At 40.8% G+C, this 13,064-nt stretch overlaps 1 protein-coding gene across 3 annotated transcripts in view; it reads left to right on the forward strand.

The window, feature by feature from the left end:
• bms1 (BMS1 ribosome biogenesis factor) overlaps positions 1–13,064 on the forward strand; it is a 28,687-nt gene that overhangs the window by 3,075 nt on the left and 12,548 nt on the right. For all 3 annotated transcript variants that reach the window (XM_072373444.1, XM_072373446.1, XM_072373445.1), the window contains exons 4-14: positions 1,963–2,042; positions 2,157–2,345; positions 2,479–2,621; positions 4,489–4,610; positions 4,727–4,920; positions 5,036–5,178; positions 7,113–7,624; positions 8,182–8,283; positions 9,417–9,568; positions 9,714–9,795; positions 10,029–10,102. In XM_072373444.1, coding sequence (XP_072229545.1) covers positions 1,963–2,042; positions 2,157–2,345; positions 2,479–2,621; positions 4,489–4,610; positions 4,727–4,920; positions 5,036–5,178; positions 7,113–7,624; positions 8,182–8,283; positions 9,417–9,568; positions 9,714–9,795; positions 10,029–10,102 — 1,793 coding nt within the window. The remainder of the gene's footprint in view (positions 1–1,962; positions 2,043–2,156; positions 2,346–2,478; positions 2,622–4,488; positions 4,611–4,726; positions 4,921–5,035; positions 5,179–7,112; positions 7,625–8,181; positions 8,284–9,416; positions 9,569–9,713; positions 9,796–10,028; positions 10,103–13,064) is intronic.

Genomic DNA, 13,064 nt, shown 5'->3' on the forward strand with positions numbered 1-13,064 from the left:
AGGTGACGCCCTGGCCTAGCATAAACTGGTGAGGTCGTTAAAAGACCTCCCAACAAACAAGCTGCATGGTTTAATGATGAAGTCCATCCTCTTTTTGTTTGTGAGAGACCCAAACCAGCATATAAAAGAATAGGTTCAAAGTGACTGAATAAAAGAACAGTAGACATTAAAACTCCTCAGTTGGCAATAAAAATACAGACGCTGACGTAAGTGGGAACATAGCCTGGATGCTGGTGGGGGCGGCAGGTAAGGATTTCCTGCAAAAGTCAATCATCATGTATTTTGTCTTAAAAGTATTTATGCTGAGTTTGGATTGCACACACCATTCTGAAAAGTCCTGCACAATTGGGTCATGGTCCATTGAGTTTTTGTCAAGTAAAGACACAATGGCCGAATCATCAGCAAATTTAGTTATGTGTGTTTCCCTGTGAGTGTTTGTGTATAAAGCAAATAAAAGCCTAGATAAGACGCAGCCCTGTCAGGAGCCAGTGAATGATAGAAGAACATTAGAGAAAGCACTGTTCACTCTCACTCTGTAGGGAATAATTCAATCAATGAGACAAGGGTTAATATTAAAAGTGCTGATGAGTCTATAAGCTAAAATATGAAGTTGGATACAATTAAAAGCAGAGGAAAAGTCAATAAAAAGCAAGCACACAAAATGATTAGTCCCATTCAGGGAATCCCAGGATTGTATGGAGAAGGGTGCATGCTGCATCCTACACACCTCTGCCTGCCCTGGGGTCATGTTTCCCCTGAGTGGCACACGGGATAAGATCAGACCACTGATATTATCTGAACCAGGACTTTTCCTCTCTTTCGCCCCCCTGAAAAGCCTGCAAACCGAAGGTTCATCAATGATTAATATCAATATTTACTGCTCTGCTGTGAGGTTGGAGTGTTCCTCGCTAAAATCATGAATATTAAAACGATTATAAAAGACTATGAAATCATTGGCGAGTCAGACTTGCAAGCAAGAGAGATTGGTGCCTTTTTTTTTTTTTTTTTTCAAAGTTTAACGCCATCCCACTCAGGGTGTGAATTACCAGCACATAGCAGGTTTTGCACTTCATCCATATAGTTGTTTTTATCTTTTCCTCTTAACTTGCTTGTGCAGTTCCCTGCTGCGAGTGATATTGAACGGATTAAAGATGAGGGTCTGTCCTGTCCCTAGATCGATGATGTTTTAAGGGATTTAGACACCCATGGTTTGTTATGAGGAAAAACATGAACTATTTCCTTGAGGTCATTTACTCTATACAAAAATGTATATATGCAGTGACCGTCTCTGTGAGTTCATCCAAATCAGGGCATGTGTACATTTACAAATCCCAGTCAGTGGAAATGAAGCAGTCCTGGGGCCGCTGAACAGATCCTGCTGACCACACCGGCACCAAACAATACTTCTTTCTGGACCAATTTGTATGTAGGAACCAAATAAACAAGACTGTGGTCAAATTTGCTTAAGAGGAGCTTTTCAAAGAGATTTCTAAGTCCCCTTAACGGAGCCGTAACAAAGGTCCAAAGTTGTCATATTCCTGGTAGGGCAGGTGACACCCCGATAAAAGTATACACCGATTGAAATCCCCCATAACGCATCTGGTAGCGTTGGGGGCCGTAGACTGTACTGTCTGTGTACTGTTTCCACCACTTCTCGGTAAAGGCAGATGGGATGTGTCCTATTAAAGAGTAAAAAGCATGTTTGAAAAGATGGCTGCCCTGCACTCTGATCTGCAGTCTCTGAGCTGCAATGTAAAGCAGCATGAGTCTGATTCGAAGTTTCTTAGATTTAGTTTTCTTTAGTCAGTTTTTATCTTGCACATCAATGGATGCTTCTCTGAAGTGACAGTGGATGGTGAAATCTGAAAAGATAAAAACAGGAAATAAGTGACCTTTTGGAGACCATTGGGCCTGAACATGGAACTATATTTTTTGTGTAAACCCTTCTTTTTGCATTTTCAGGCAAGAAGCGTCGTTTGATTTTCATGGAGTGTAACAATGATATAAACACAATGATAGATCTCGCCAAGGTTGCTGATCTTGTAAGTTTTACATTTTATATTGAAATGCATGAATGGACAGTGTTGCACAACAGCACTTTTCTCAGTATGTACCTGTTATAAAGTAAGTTTTTCTTTCTTTTTTTTTGTCTCCAGGTTTTGATGTTGATCGATGCCAGCTTTGGTTTTGAGATGGAGACATTTGAGTTTCTCAACATCTGTCAAGTACACGGTTTCCCCCGTATCATGGGTGTACTGACTCACCTAGATTCATTCAAGAACAACAAGACATTGAGGAAGACTAAGAAAACCCTTAAGCATCGCTTCTGGACAGAGGTGTACCAGGTACAGAGATCAGGGTCTTTACTGCTTAGATGTCCCCCTGCTCATATTCAGATTCTTGTACATCAAGACAAAACACAGCGTGATGATAATTGTAATCAGCTGTTTGTTCACATGTTTTGTTTAAATCCTTCAGGGAGCCAAACTGTTCTACCTGTCAGGTATGGTGTATGGTGAATATCAGACTCAGGAAGTGAAGAACCTCGGCCGTTTTATCTCTGTCATGAAGTTTCGTCCTCTGGTGTGGCAGACCTCCCACCCTTATGTGCTGGTTGACCGGTGAGTGGTACCCGCAGACTGCAGCATAACAGCTCTTTGTGCAAACACCATTTCCTAAAAGGAATGGAACAAAAACTTAAGTCTGTAAGTTTTCATTGGTTTGAACCTTTATTTAACAGAAATGAGTCAGAGGAAATGCGTTTAGCATCTTCACTGACGAACTTGAATATTTTCAAAGAAAAGTTGTTTGAAAGGAAAAGTAAGAATTTATAAGATATGCAAGTAACAGTGTTTTTTAAAATTCCAAAATCAGCAGGTTACCTGCTGACAGGTGAGGGTGTCAGGATTGGGTATAAAAGCAGCTTCCACCAAAGGTTCAGCCTCTCCAACAAGGATGGGTCGTGGCTCACCGCTTTGGGCCAAACTCCATCAGAGAATCATCAATAAGTTCAGGAAATATTCCTCAGAGTCAGACTGTAAAGAACTTTGGTCTTTCAGCATCTACAGAGCAGAATATTGGGAACAGATTCAGGGAGTCTGGGGAAGTCTCAGTGTGGAAAGGCCAAGGACAGAAAGCACTGTGGGATGAGCTCGGAGCCCTCAGGCAGCACTGCAGGAGAAACCGTCAGGCCACCATGATTATGATGCATGATGTATTGCATACAGTGATGCATCTCACAATTGACATCCATCCCTCACATATCTTGTCAAGTGTGAAAAATATTTTAAACCGAGACCTAATAAAACAATGCTCTGCACTCTGGAAAACAGAAACACACACACAGCGAGATATATGCGGACACAGCCATACATCGTCAACATTTCCTCCTGTCTTAGTAGATAGGAGGAAATGTTAAGGGGTACAAAGGCAGTGGCTCAGGCTAATCAGGGACAATGGTTGAATTGGGAAGGTGCAGAGAAGGAAAAGCTTAGTTGGAAAGAGCTGTGGAGTATGGAGGAAAGGAGAATTAGATTTTTGATAGGGGCAACATATGATGTATTGCCAACTCCCCAGAAATGGAGACCTGTTATGTTCGGTTTGTTCAGGTACTGCAACTTCAAAGCACATTCTGTCAGGTTGTAAGGTTAGTCTGTCACAAGGCTGATATACATCAATTTAAGAGGGTCTAAGGTGAGGAGAGTTACAATTCAGTTTGTTCAAGAGGGGGAGAAAGTTAATAAGATAATAAGGAGGCTAGGCAGCTTAGAGGATGCTTGTGATTTGGGAGATGCACGGTGGTTTAGGAGGAAAGCTTGTTGTTCGCCAGGAAATAGCCTCTACAAACCTAAGGCCTGATATAGTCTTGTGGTCTAGGAATAGAATGAGAGTCTATTTCATAGAGCTGACTGTTCCTTGGGAGGAATTAGTGGCAGAAGCATATGAAAGGAAAAAGCTTGGGTATGTGGAGTTGGGAGCAGAAGCAGAGCAGTGAGGATGGAAAGTTAGGATATGTCCAGTGGAAGTAGGATGCAGAGAATTCGTTGCAGTCTGTCTCATTGTTGAGGGAGTTGGGTATAAGTGGACAGAGTGTAAGGAAAATGGTAAAGGAAGTGTCAGATGAGGCAGTAAAGTCCAGTCAGTGGATTTGGATTAGAAGAAGCAACAGTAGCTGGGGGCCCAGCAGGGGGAGCACTCAGGGTAAACAGACTCTTCGAAGAAGCAAGGAAGAAATCCAGGATACATTTAAGTAGAGGGTGTGATCCATGTGAGCCTTTTGAAACCAGACGGCCATTTTAGGTGTTAGCTGGTATGGCCTTGTTTTTGCTGGCATTTTTAGTGATTGTTGGACTGTTTAGGTGAGTTTGTTTGCCGAATCTGCTATTGTGTCTTGTCCTGCCTCCACCTCTGGCACCCTCTATCATAGTTCATGTATGATTTTATCTTTACGACCACTCAATCATATGGTCCCTGTCCCCCTTTCTGCAGTATGGAGGACTTAACAGATCCTGAGAAGGTCAGGACAGACCCTAAGTGTGACCGGACTGTGTCTCTCTATGGCTACCTGAGAGGGACACATTTGAAAAACAAAGGCCAGGTCCATATCCCAGGTATGTTGTGTAGTCCTCTCATGTGAAAGTTTCTGCTGTATGTCATACTCCAAAAATATTATGCCATGAAGATCCTTGGTGGTTTATTTATTTTTTTTATTTTACTATCTCCGCAGGTGTAGGAGACTTTCAGGTGACTGATGTGAACTTCCTCCCTGACCCATGTCCATTGCCAGATGCTCAAAAGAAGAGAGCACTGAACGAGAAGGAACGTCTGCTCTATGCACCCATGGCTGGGGTCGGAGGAGTTGTGTATGACAAAGATGCTGTTTATATTGACCTCCCTGCCAACCACGTCAATCTGAAGCAGGTATTTGTCCTTTTATTTTCACTACCAGGATTGTTGTCTTTGGGCTTGTGCTGGACTCTTTAACATAGATGACAAATTGCCTGTTTCGAACCATGTTCTTCTGACCCTTTTAAAGGAGGAGGTGCGGCCAACAACTGAATTGGTCCAGTCTCTCATTGACACACATGCCACTCTAGATGCCAAGATTGCTGCTAGTAAGGTGTGTCTCTTTAGCAGCTCAGCCACCCTGGACCACACGGACATCAATGAGCAGAACAGGTGAGACACGGTACTTTTATACATAAAAATGTATTGAGGTTCTTGGAGAATTATTAACCTAAAAATTACATAGTCTCTATGCCCATAACAGCAAATGATATGCATGTTCAGTCATGTGAAAAAGAATGACCACTTTCTTTCAGTTATAAAGTTTTGCATATCAGGACATAATGGAAAAATCATGTGGTCCTTAGCAGGTCTTGAAATGATACCGTTTCTCTTGAACCGTTTGCATAGCTCCTCGGTCTTCATGGTGTTGCTTGTTTGGGTGGTGCCTCTTGGTGTAACGGACTCTTGGGCCTATATATATATATATATATATATATATATCTGGGCTTGTTCAGGACCTGGGCACCTTGCAGTCATTGAGTCCACCATGAACTCCTCTGGATACCAAAGTATTCCAGAGTCAAATGTGAGGCCATCTGTCTGACAGATAAGTTTGATATGTCACATGTTGTTGTTGTTAATGTATTTATTTATTTTTTTGAATCCCAAGACCTGGGAAGGACCTGATGATTTTTATTATGTTCCGATACATAAAGTCAGAGAATGCTGTAACCAGATTTAAAGAGTTAATTCCATCGTCCTTTTCTTCACTGCCATGTGCAAATATGATCAGCCACCTGAATTTTACTCCAGCAATACAGTTTCAATGCGTACAACACTGGACAATGTTGCCCCTCTGAAAAGGAAGGTAATCAGTCAGAAAAGGTTGGCTCCTTGGTATAATTCACAGCTGCTTTAAAGCAGACTGCAAGAAAGCTGGAGAGACAGTGGCGTTCCTCTAATTTAGAAGAGTCTCAATTAGTCTGGAAAGATAGTTTAGTAACGTATAAGAAAGCACTTCGTAAAGCTAGAACTGCTTATTACTCATTATTGATAGAAGAGAATAAGAATAATCCCAGGTTTCTTTTCAGCACTGTTGCCAGGCTGACAAAGAGTCCGAGCTCTGTTGAGCCATGTATTCCTTTAGCTCTCAGCAGTGATGATTTCATGAGATTCTTTATCAATAAAATTGTTTCTATCAGAGAGAAGATTAATGGAATCGTTCCCACTATTACCACTGATGTATCATAGCAAGTAGAGTAGCTTCAGAAGTATCTTTAGAACCTGATTTGTATTTAGACAGCTTCTGCCCAGTTGATCTCTCTGAGCTAACAACAGCAATAGTCTCTTCTAAACCATCAACTTGTATTTTAGACCCAATCCCAACCAGACTGTTCAAGGAGGTTTTCCCCTTAATTGACACTTCCATATTGGATTTGATCAATCGGTCTTTGTTGACAGGATATGTACCTCAGACTTTTAAGGTTGTTGTAATTAAACCTTTACTTAAAAAACCTAGTCTTGATTCAGAAGTGTTGGCTACCGACCTATATCCAATCTCCCTTTTTTGTCTAAAGTTTTTGAAAAAATAGTTGCAGTTCAACTTTGTGATCATTTACATAGAAATAATCTGTTTGAAGAGTTTCAGTCAGGATTCAGAGTGCATCATAGCACAGAAACAGCACTGGTGAAAGTTACCAATGATCTCCTCTTAGCCTCTGATAGCGGACTTGTTTCTGTGTTTGTCCTGTTGGATCTCAGTGCTGCATTTGATACGATCGATCACAGCATTCTGTTACAGAGACTTGAACATGTTATTGGGATTAAAGGAACTGCATTAGGCTGGTTTAAGTCATATTTATCTGATAGATTCCAGTTTGTTCTTGTAAATGAAGAATCTTCCTCACACATTGGAGTAAGTCATGGAGTTCCTCAGGGTTCTGTGCTTGGACCGATTCTTTTTACTTTATACATGCTTCCATTTGGTAACATTATCAGACAGCATGAAGACAAGTTTCGGTGCAATCTGTTGGTTTCTTTAGCTAGGACATTGTTTTTGAATTTGAATTGGTCTAATTTAGTTTTTATGCGTGTGTGTATGGTAGAGCGCATAATCGGCTTCAGGAGAAATGTGTTTGGGATTCCAACATCCAAAGAGAAAGAAGGAAGGTGGTCTTCGCCGAGGAGAAAGAGGAAGATGATGCTAGTGGGCCTAGTGATGATGAGGATGATGACAGCGACGAAAGTGACCTGGCTGAACTTGAAGAGGACAAAGATGACGATGATGATTTGTCTGTATTTCTCAACAAGGCAAGAGCCAAATGTGAACAAAGTACAGGTGGTGGCCATCCACCGAAAAAGAAACAGAAAGTGGAAGAGAAAAAGGAAGAGCGGGAGGTGGCCGCTGAGCTGCCAGCTTTTGCAGACAGTGATGACGAGCTGGAGCTGAGTGAGGAGGATGGTGGCAGAACAGGAGACTCTGGACACTGTTCTGAAGAGGAGGAGGAGGGTGACGATGTAGAAGAACAGGAAGATGAATCTGTAGAAGAGGAGATCAGTGCAGCTGAAGATGTGATGAAGGAACAAAATGAGAGAGAGAGTGAGGAGGAAGAGCAGGGTGAGTTTCCTCCTATTTACTTTAAATGAGTTATTTGGTGTATGTGGAGGATGGAGTTTTAATTTTTCTGCTCAGTCAGTTTTCATCTTTTTAATCAGAGCAAAGAAGAGGCAAGAAGTCATGATGCAGTGAACTCATTTTACAACCTCATGCAAAAAATGTTCTTAAATCAGTTTGAATTGTTACAAAAATCTGTATTTATCAACGTTCCATATTTGGTAACAAAACATCCCTTTGAAAACCAGGTGGATGCTGTTTGTTTCCTGCCCCACCCCAAGAAAAGAAAGTGTACTGGAACATAGGTTGAGCTGCTGAAAACCTGCTGTTTAACTCAACTCAGCAGCTCTTTACACAGACCATTAGATTCATGAGAAACGACACTGTGCTTGACACATGAAAATGAAAAATACATTTGGTGCAAACTCATAAAAACTCAAGTGCAGAAGATAAATATTATTCAACGTCACTCTCGTACAGTCTGCTGTGGGGGAGAAAGGGTGGAACCTCGGTGTATCCTCCATCATGTGGCTTCATCTATTTTCTGTTTGCATCCTCAGGGGCTCTTAGATGGAAGGAAGGTCTGCAGCAGAAAGCTGCAGAGGTGTTTCTACGGCAACAAGAAGCTGCCCCAAATCTGAGAAAAGTGGTTTATGGTTCAGGTACACACTTTGGTTGCATCTACGCACACAGTTGAGAAGAAATATGATTTGAAAGTAAGACTGATACCATTCACACAACATGCAGTACAGAAACAAAGCAGATGGGTGTTTGGTGCTTCTGTTATGCTTCAGAGCAGCACAGGTACAGTTGTCCTCTGTTGGAATGTTTGTAGCACCTCCTGTTTTTGTCACTGCGGATCATTGCTGGAGTGGCTGATCACGGCCTCATGTGCTTAACAGATAAAAAGGCTGCTTATTGATACTGTTTTTACCAAATCTTCTCAACATGTGAACGTTCTACCCTTTTTAACATTTGGAACTGCACAGCCTCTCGTTTGCAACAGATAGTTTCCACCTGATGTCACACCCCCCACACACTTTCTTTTGTCGAGTTGTTTTCATTTATCTAATGATGTAGCAATAAAGAGGGTTTTGGGGGAAAAAATGTTATTTTGTAACCTTTAAACAGAAAATAACAGATTCTTATATTTACATTAAGTTCTGTCAAGTTCCTCTAAATAAGGTAGTGCAGTAGTTTTATTTATACTACAGTAGATTCAGTCTGCTTCACTGCAACTTTAACAGTCTGTAGGTTAGGTTAAACCATTTTAATCAGTTGCTCAGTATCTAACTTAGGTCACCAGTAAGAGAAGCTTGTCAACCCAGAAGTTTGTTAAGAACAGGCCAAGCAACTGGGAAGCACTGACATGTTGAAGTGGACTGAAACGGAAATGTCAGGAGGGAACTAAACTGCAGAAACGTGCAAAGGCCTACTGATGAATGACTGCAGGATAGTAAGAATTCATTTTTACAGTCACCTCCATGTCTAAAACAAGTGGTCCAGTCTGGGACACGAAGCTCAGAACTTTACTCCGGACTATATATATATATATATATATATATATATATATATATATTTCAGTTGTATTTTGAAATTGTCAGGATATTGTTGCTTGATCTATTGAAACAATACGTGAGAAACAAATTCGGAAGCATTGCTTGCTGCCATAGCAACCAAAAAGAACTGCATATCAATCAGTTTTGGTAAATATTTAAAAATGTGGTTTCAATATAAGCTGATGCGATCAGATGTGATCAGTCTCTTCAAAAATCTTGTCTTCTTTGTTTTGCAGTCGCAGAGGCAGATGCTTCTGAGGATGAGGAGGAAGAACTGGGTGGGCTGTTTCGAGTCAGCCGCCCTCAGAAGAGCAAAAAGTTTCAGGCCAACGCTCTAGACTGCTCCCGTTTCAACCCTGACACCCCCCACAACTGGGATTTGGAAGAGGTAAGGTTGTTCCTTTCTTCTTGTCCATACTGAGACAGCTGATGTACCTTGTGTTGTTGATCTGTAAAGAAGTTTAGAAAATCACAAGATATGAGATTGAATTAACATGAGTCCATCTGATGTCTTTTTTCTTTTTTTTTTTTAGATGTTGAAATCAATCAGGGATTGTTTTGTGACGGGGAAGTGGGATGAAGGCCAAGATGCAGCCACGCTGCTGAGGGATGATGGTAAGAAGAGTTTAGAAAGCAGCACATTGTAGACGTTTAGGAACGCAGCATGAATACTAATTTGATTTTTGGGACTACTTTGGATCTGTGGTCTGATTTCATTAACCCTGATTTTTAGGATGATAGTAATATATTCTTTTTTTCCCCTCATTCATATCCACTGTGCCCCTTTTTATTCTGAGATTATGTACAAAGAATCATATCAGTGTACTTGTTTGTTCTGCTTTACTTAGAGGAGCTGTATGGTGACTTTGAAGATTTGGAAACGGGAGAAGTCCACAAGAGCCAAACTGGACATGAGGATGAGGTATGAGAGGCAGCACATGTAGAATCAGTGGTGGCAGAATAAACGGGTTGCTTCCCTACAGTGTAACATTACTGTTCCCATCAGTAGGTTTGAAGGGGATTCCCTACTACTTAAACTTGAACTTTTGACACTTTTCCTGTGGATTGGAGTACCAGGGCCTTTCTGGTCTCAGTCAGTTCTGTGCTGATTGCGCCTGCAGGACATTTACAGTCGTAAGCAAAATGATTTCACCTCCATTGCATTGACCATGTGAAGTGGGTTGAATCCTTTACCTGGTGACTGTATTGTCACTTGGAGTGGACACTGTCTTTGTGAGACTTTTCTGCTCATTTCTTTGTGCTTCATTAGAACCGTTTTGACTGCAGAACTGCTGTGCAGTGTGACCAATATTTTCATCCCTTTAGCCTGCTGTCCCTCACCCACTTATATTGATTCACATAACAATTCCTGAATTTGGTTGGATACATTGTTATTGTTGTTCGGTGACATATTTGATGTAATTGTTTAATCATGGAGTGGAATATATCTGGAAGGTGATTCGTCACTTTCAATTTCAATTTCAATGCATTGACATATTTCACAGGAACAGATCACTGTCTGCAAAAGCAATGTTTGGACATATAATTCTGATCCCCTAATGCTGAAAATCTACAGTCACTGGCAAAAGTATTCAACTTGGCAATTTTTCCTATTTTTTTTTTTTTTATATTGTGTGTATGTGTGTGTGTATATATATATATATACACACACACTATATTGCCAAAACTTTCACCAGTGCTGTTTCTGTGCTATGATGCACTCTGAATCCTGACTGAAACTCTTCAAACAGATTATTTCTATGTAAATGATCACAAAGTTGAACTGCAACTATTTTTTCAAGAACTTTAGACAAAAAAGGGAGATTGGATATAGGTCGATAATTAGCCAACACTTCTGAATCAAGAGTAGGTTTTTTAAGTAAAGGTTTAATTACAGCAACCTTAAAAGTCTGAGGTACATATCCTATCAACAAAGACCGATTGATCAAATCCAATATGGAAGTGTCAATTAAGGGGAAAACCTTCTTGAACAGTCTGGTTGGGATTGGGTCTAAAATACAAGTTGATGGTTTAGAAGAGACTATTGCTGTTGTTAGCTCAGAGAGATCAACTGGACAGAAGCTGTCTAAATACAATTCAGGTTCGAAAGATACTTCTAAAGCTGCTCTACTTGATGATACATCAGTGATAATAGTGGGAACGATTCCATTAATCTTCTCTCTGATAGAAACAATTTTATTGATGAAGAATCTCATGAAATCATCACTGCTGAGAGTTAAAGGAATACATGGCTCAACAGAGCTCGGATTCCTTGTCAGCCTGGCAACAGTGCTGAAAAGAAACCTGGGATTATTCTTATTCTCTTCTATCAATAATGAGTAATAAGCAGTTCTAGCTTTACGAAGTGCTTTCTTATACGTTATTAAACTATCTTTCCAGACTAATTGAGACTCTTCTAAAATAGAGGAACGCCACTGTCTCTCCAGCTTTCTTGCAGTCTGCTTTAACGCACACAGCTGTGAATTATACCAAGGAGCCAACCTCTTCTGACTGATTACCTTCCTTTTCAGAGGGGCAACATTGTCCAGTGTTGTACGCATTGAAGCTATAGTGCTGTCAACAAGAGAGTCAAGTTCTACTGGAGTAAAATTTAGGTAGCCGTCCTCTGTCATATCAGCACATGGCAGTGAAGAAAAGGATGATGAAATCAACTCTTTAAATCTGGTTACAGCATTCTCTGACAGACACCTTCTATATGTAGAATTCTTCTCAGAAGCCGTAGAGTCAAGTAATGTAAATTCAAAAGTTATTAAAAAATGGTCAGACAAGACAGAGTTATGAGGGAACACTGTTAACTGTTCACTCTCAATGCCATAAGTCAGCACAAGGTCAAGGGTATGATTAAGGCAGTGAGTAGGTCTGTGAACACTTTGAGAAAATCCAATAGAGTCTAATATAGAATTAAAGTTAATATTTAGGCTGTCATTTTCAACATCTACATGAATATTAAAGTCACCCACTACAATGACTTTATCTGTACTCAGCACTAACTGGGATAAAAACTCTGAGAATTCAGACAGAAACTCAGAATAAGGGCCAGGTGGACGATACACAACAACAAACACAAGAGGTTTTTGTGATTTCCACTTTGGGTGGGAAAAACTGAGAATCAGAGATTCAAAAGAGCTAAAACTAATCTTGGGTCTAGGACTGATTAGGAACCCTGATCTGAAGATAGCTGCCACTCCTCCTCCTCTACCTGTGGTTGGAGGAACGTGAACATTTAAATAGTCAGAGGGAGTTGATTCATTAATGCTAACATGATCCTCCTGCTGCAGCCAGGTTTCTGTAAGACAAAATATATCAATATGATGATCACAGATCAAATCATTCACTAACAGAGACTTCAAAGGGAGAGATCTAATATTCAGCAAACCACATTTAATAGTTTGATGTTTTTGTTCAGTTAAAGTTTTTGTTTAAAATTTTTTTTGCACAAGAGGATTTGCTCCTTTTGTGTTTTTTGATTGAGGGGGGGGCAGCATCAGGTGGGAAGCCGCAGAGAAGTGTGTTAGACTACAACTCTGCATCCTGGTCTCAACCCTGGGTTGCCATGTTTTTGGATGACTAATAAATTCGCTGGTGTCGCTAATGCCACGTTTCTGACTATAGAGCTGCCAATTACCAGGGTTTTGTCCTCAGCGGGTGTGTCGCTGAGTGGGGAAAATGTATTTGAAACGTGGACAGGTTGATGGTGAACCACGGGCTTGACTTTAGGACTATGACTCCTCTTCCTGACAGTCACCCAGTGCCTACACCACGCCTAAGACAATCCAAACTCTGTTCATGTGTCGTCCCACGATGGTGGAATGACCTACCGAGCGCTACCAGAACAGGGGCGTCCCTGTCTATCTTCAAGAAGC

Source organism: Leuresthes tenuis, unplaced genomic scaffold, assembly GCF_036924035.1.
Source record: "Leuresthes tenuis unplaced genomic scaffold, fLeuTen1.0.hap1 SCAF_20, whole genome shotgun sequence".
Taxonomy (NCBI): Eukaryota; Metazoa; Chordata; class Actinopteri; order Atheriniformes; family Atherinopsidae; genus Leuresthes; species Leuresthes tenuis.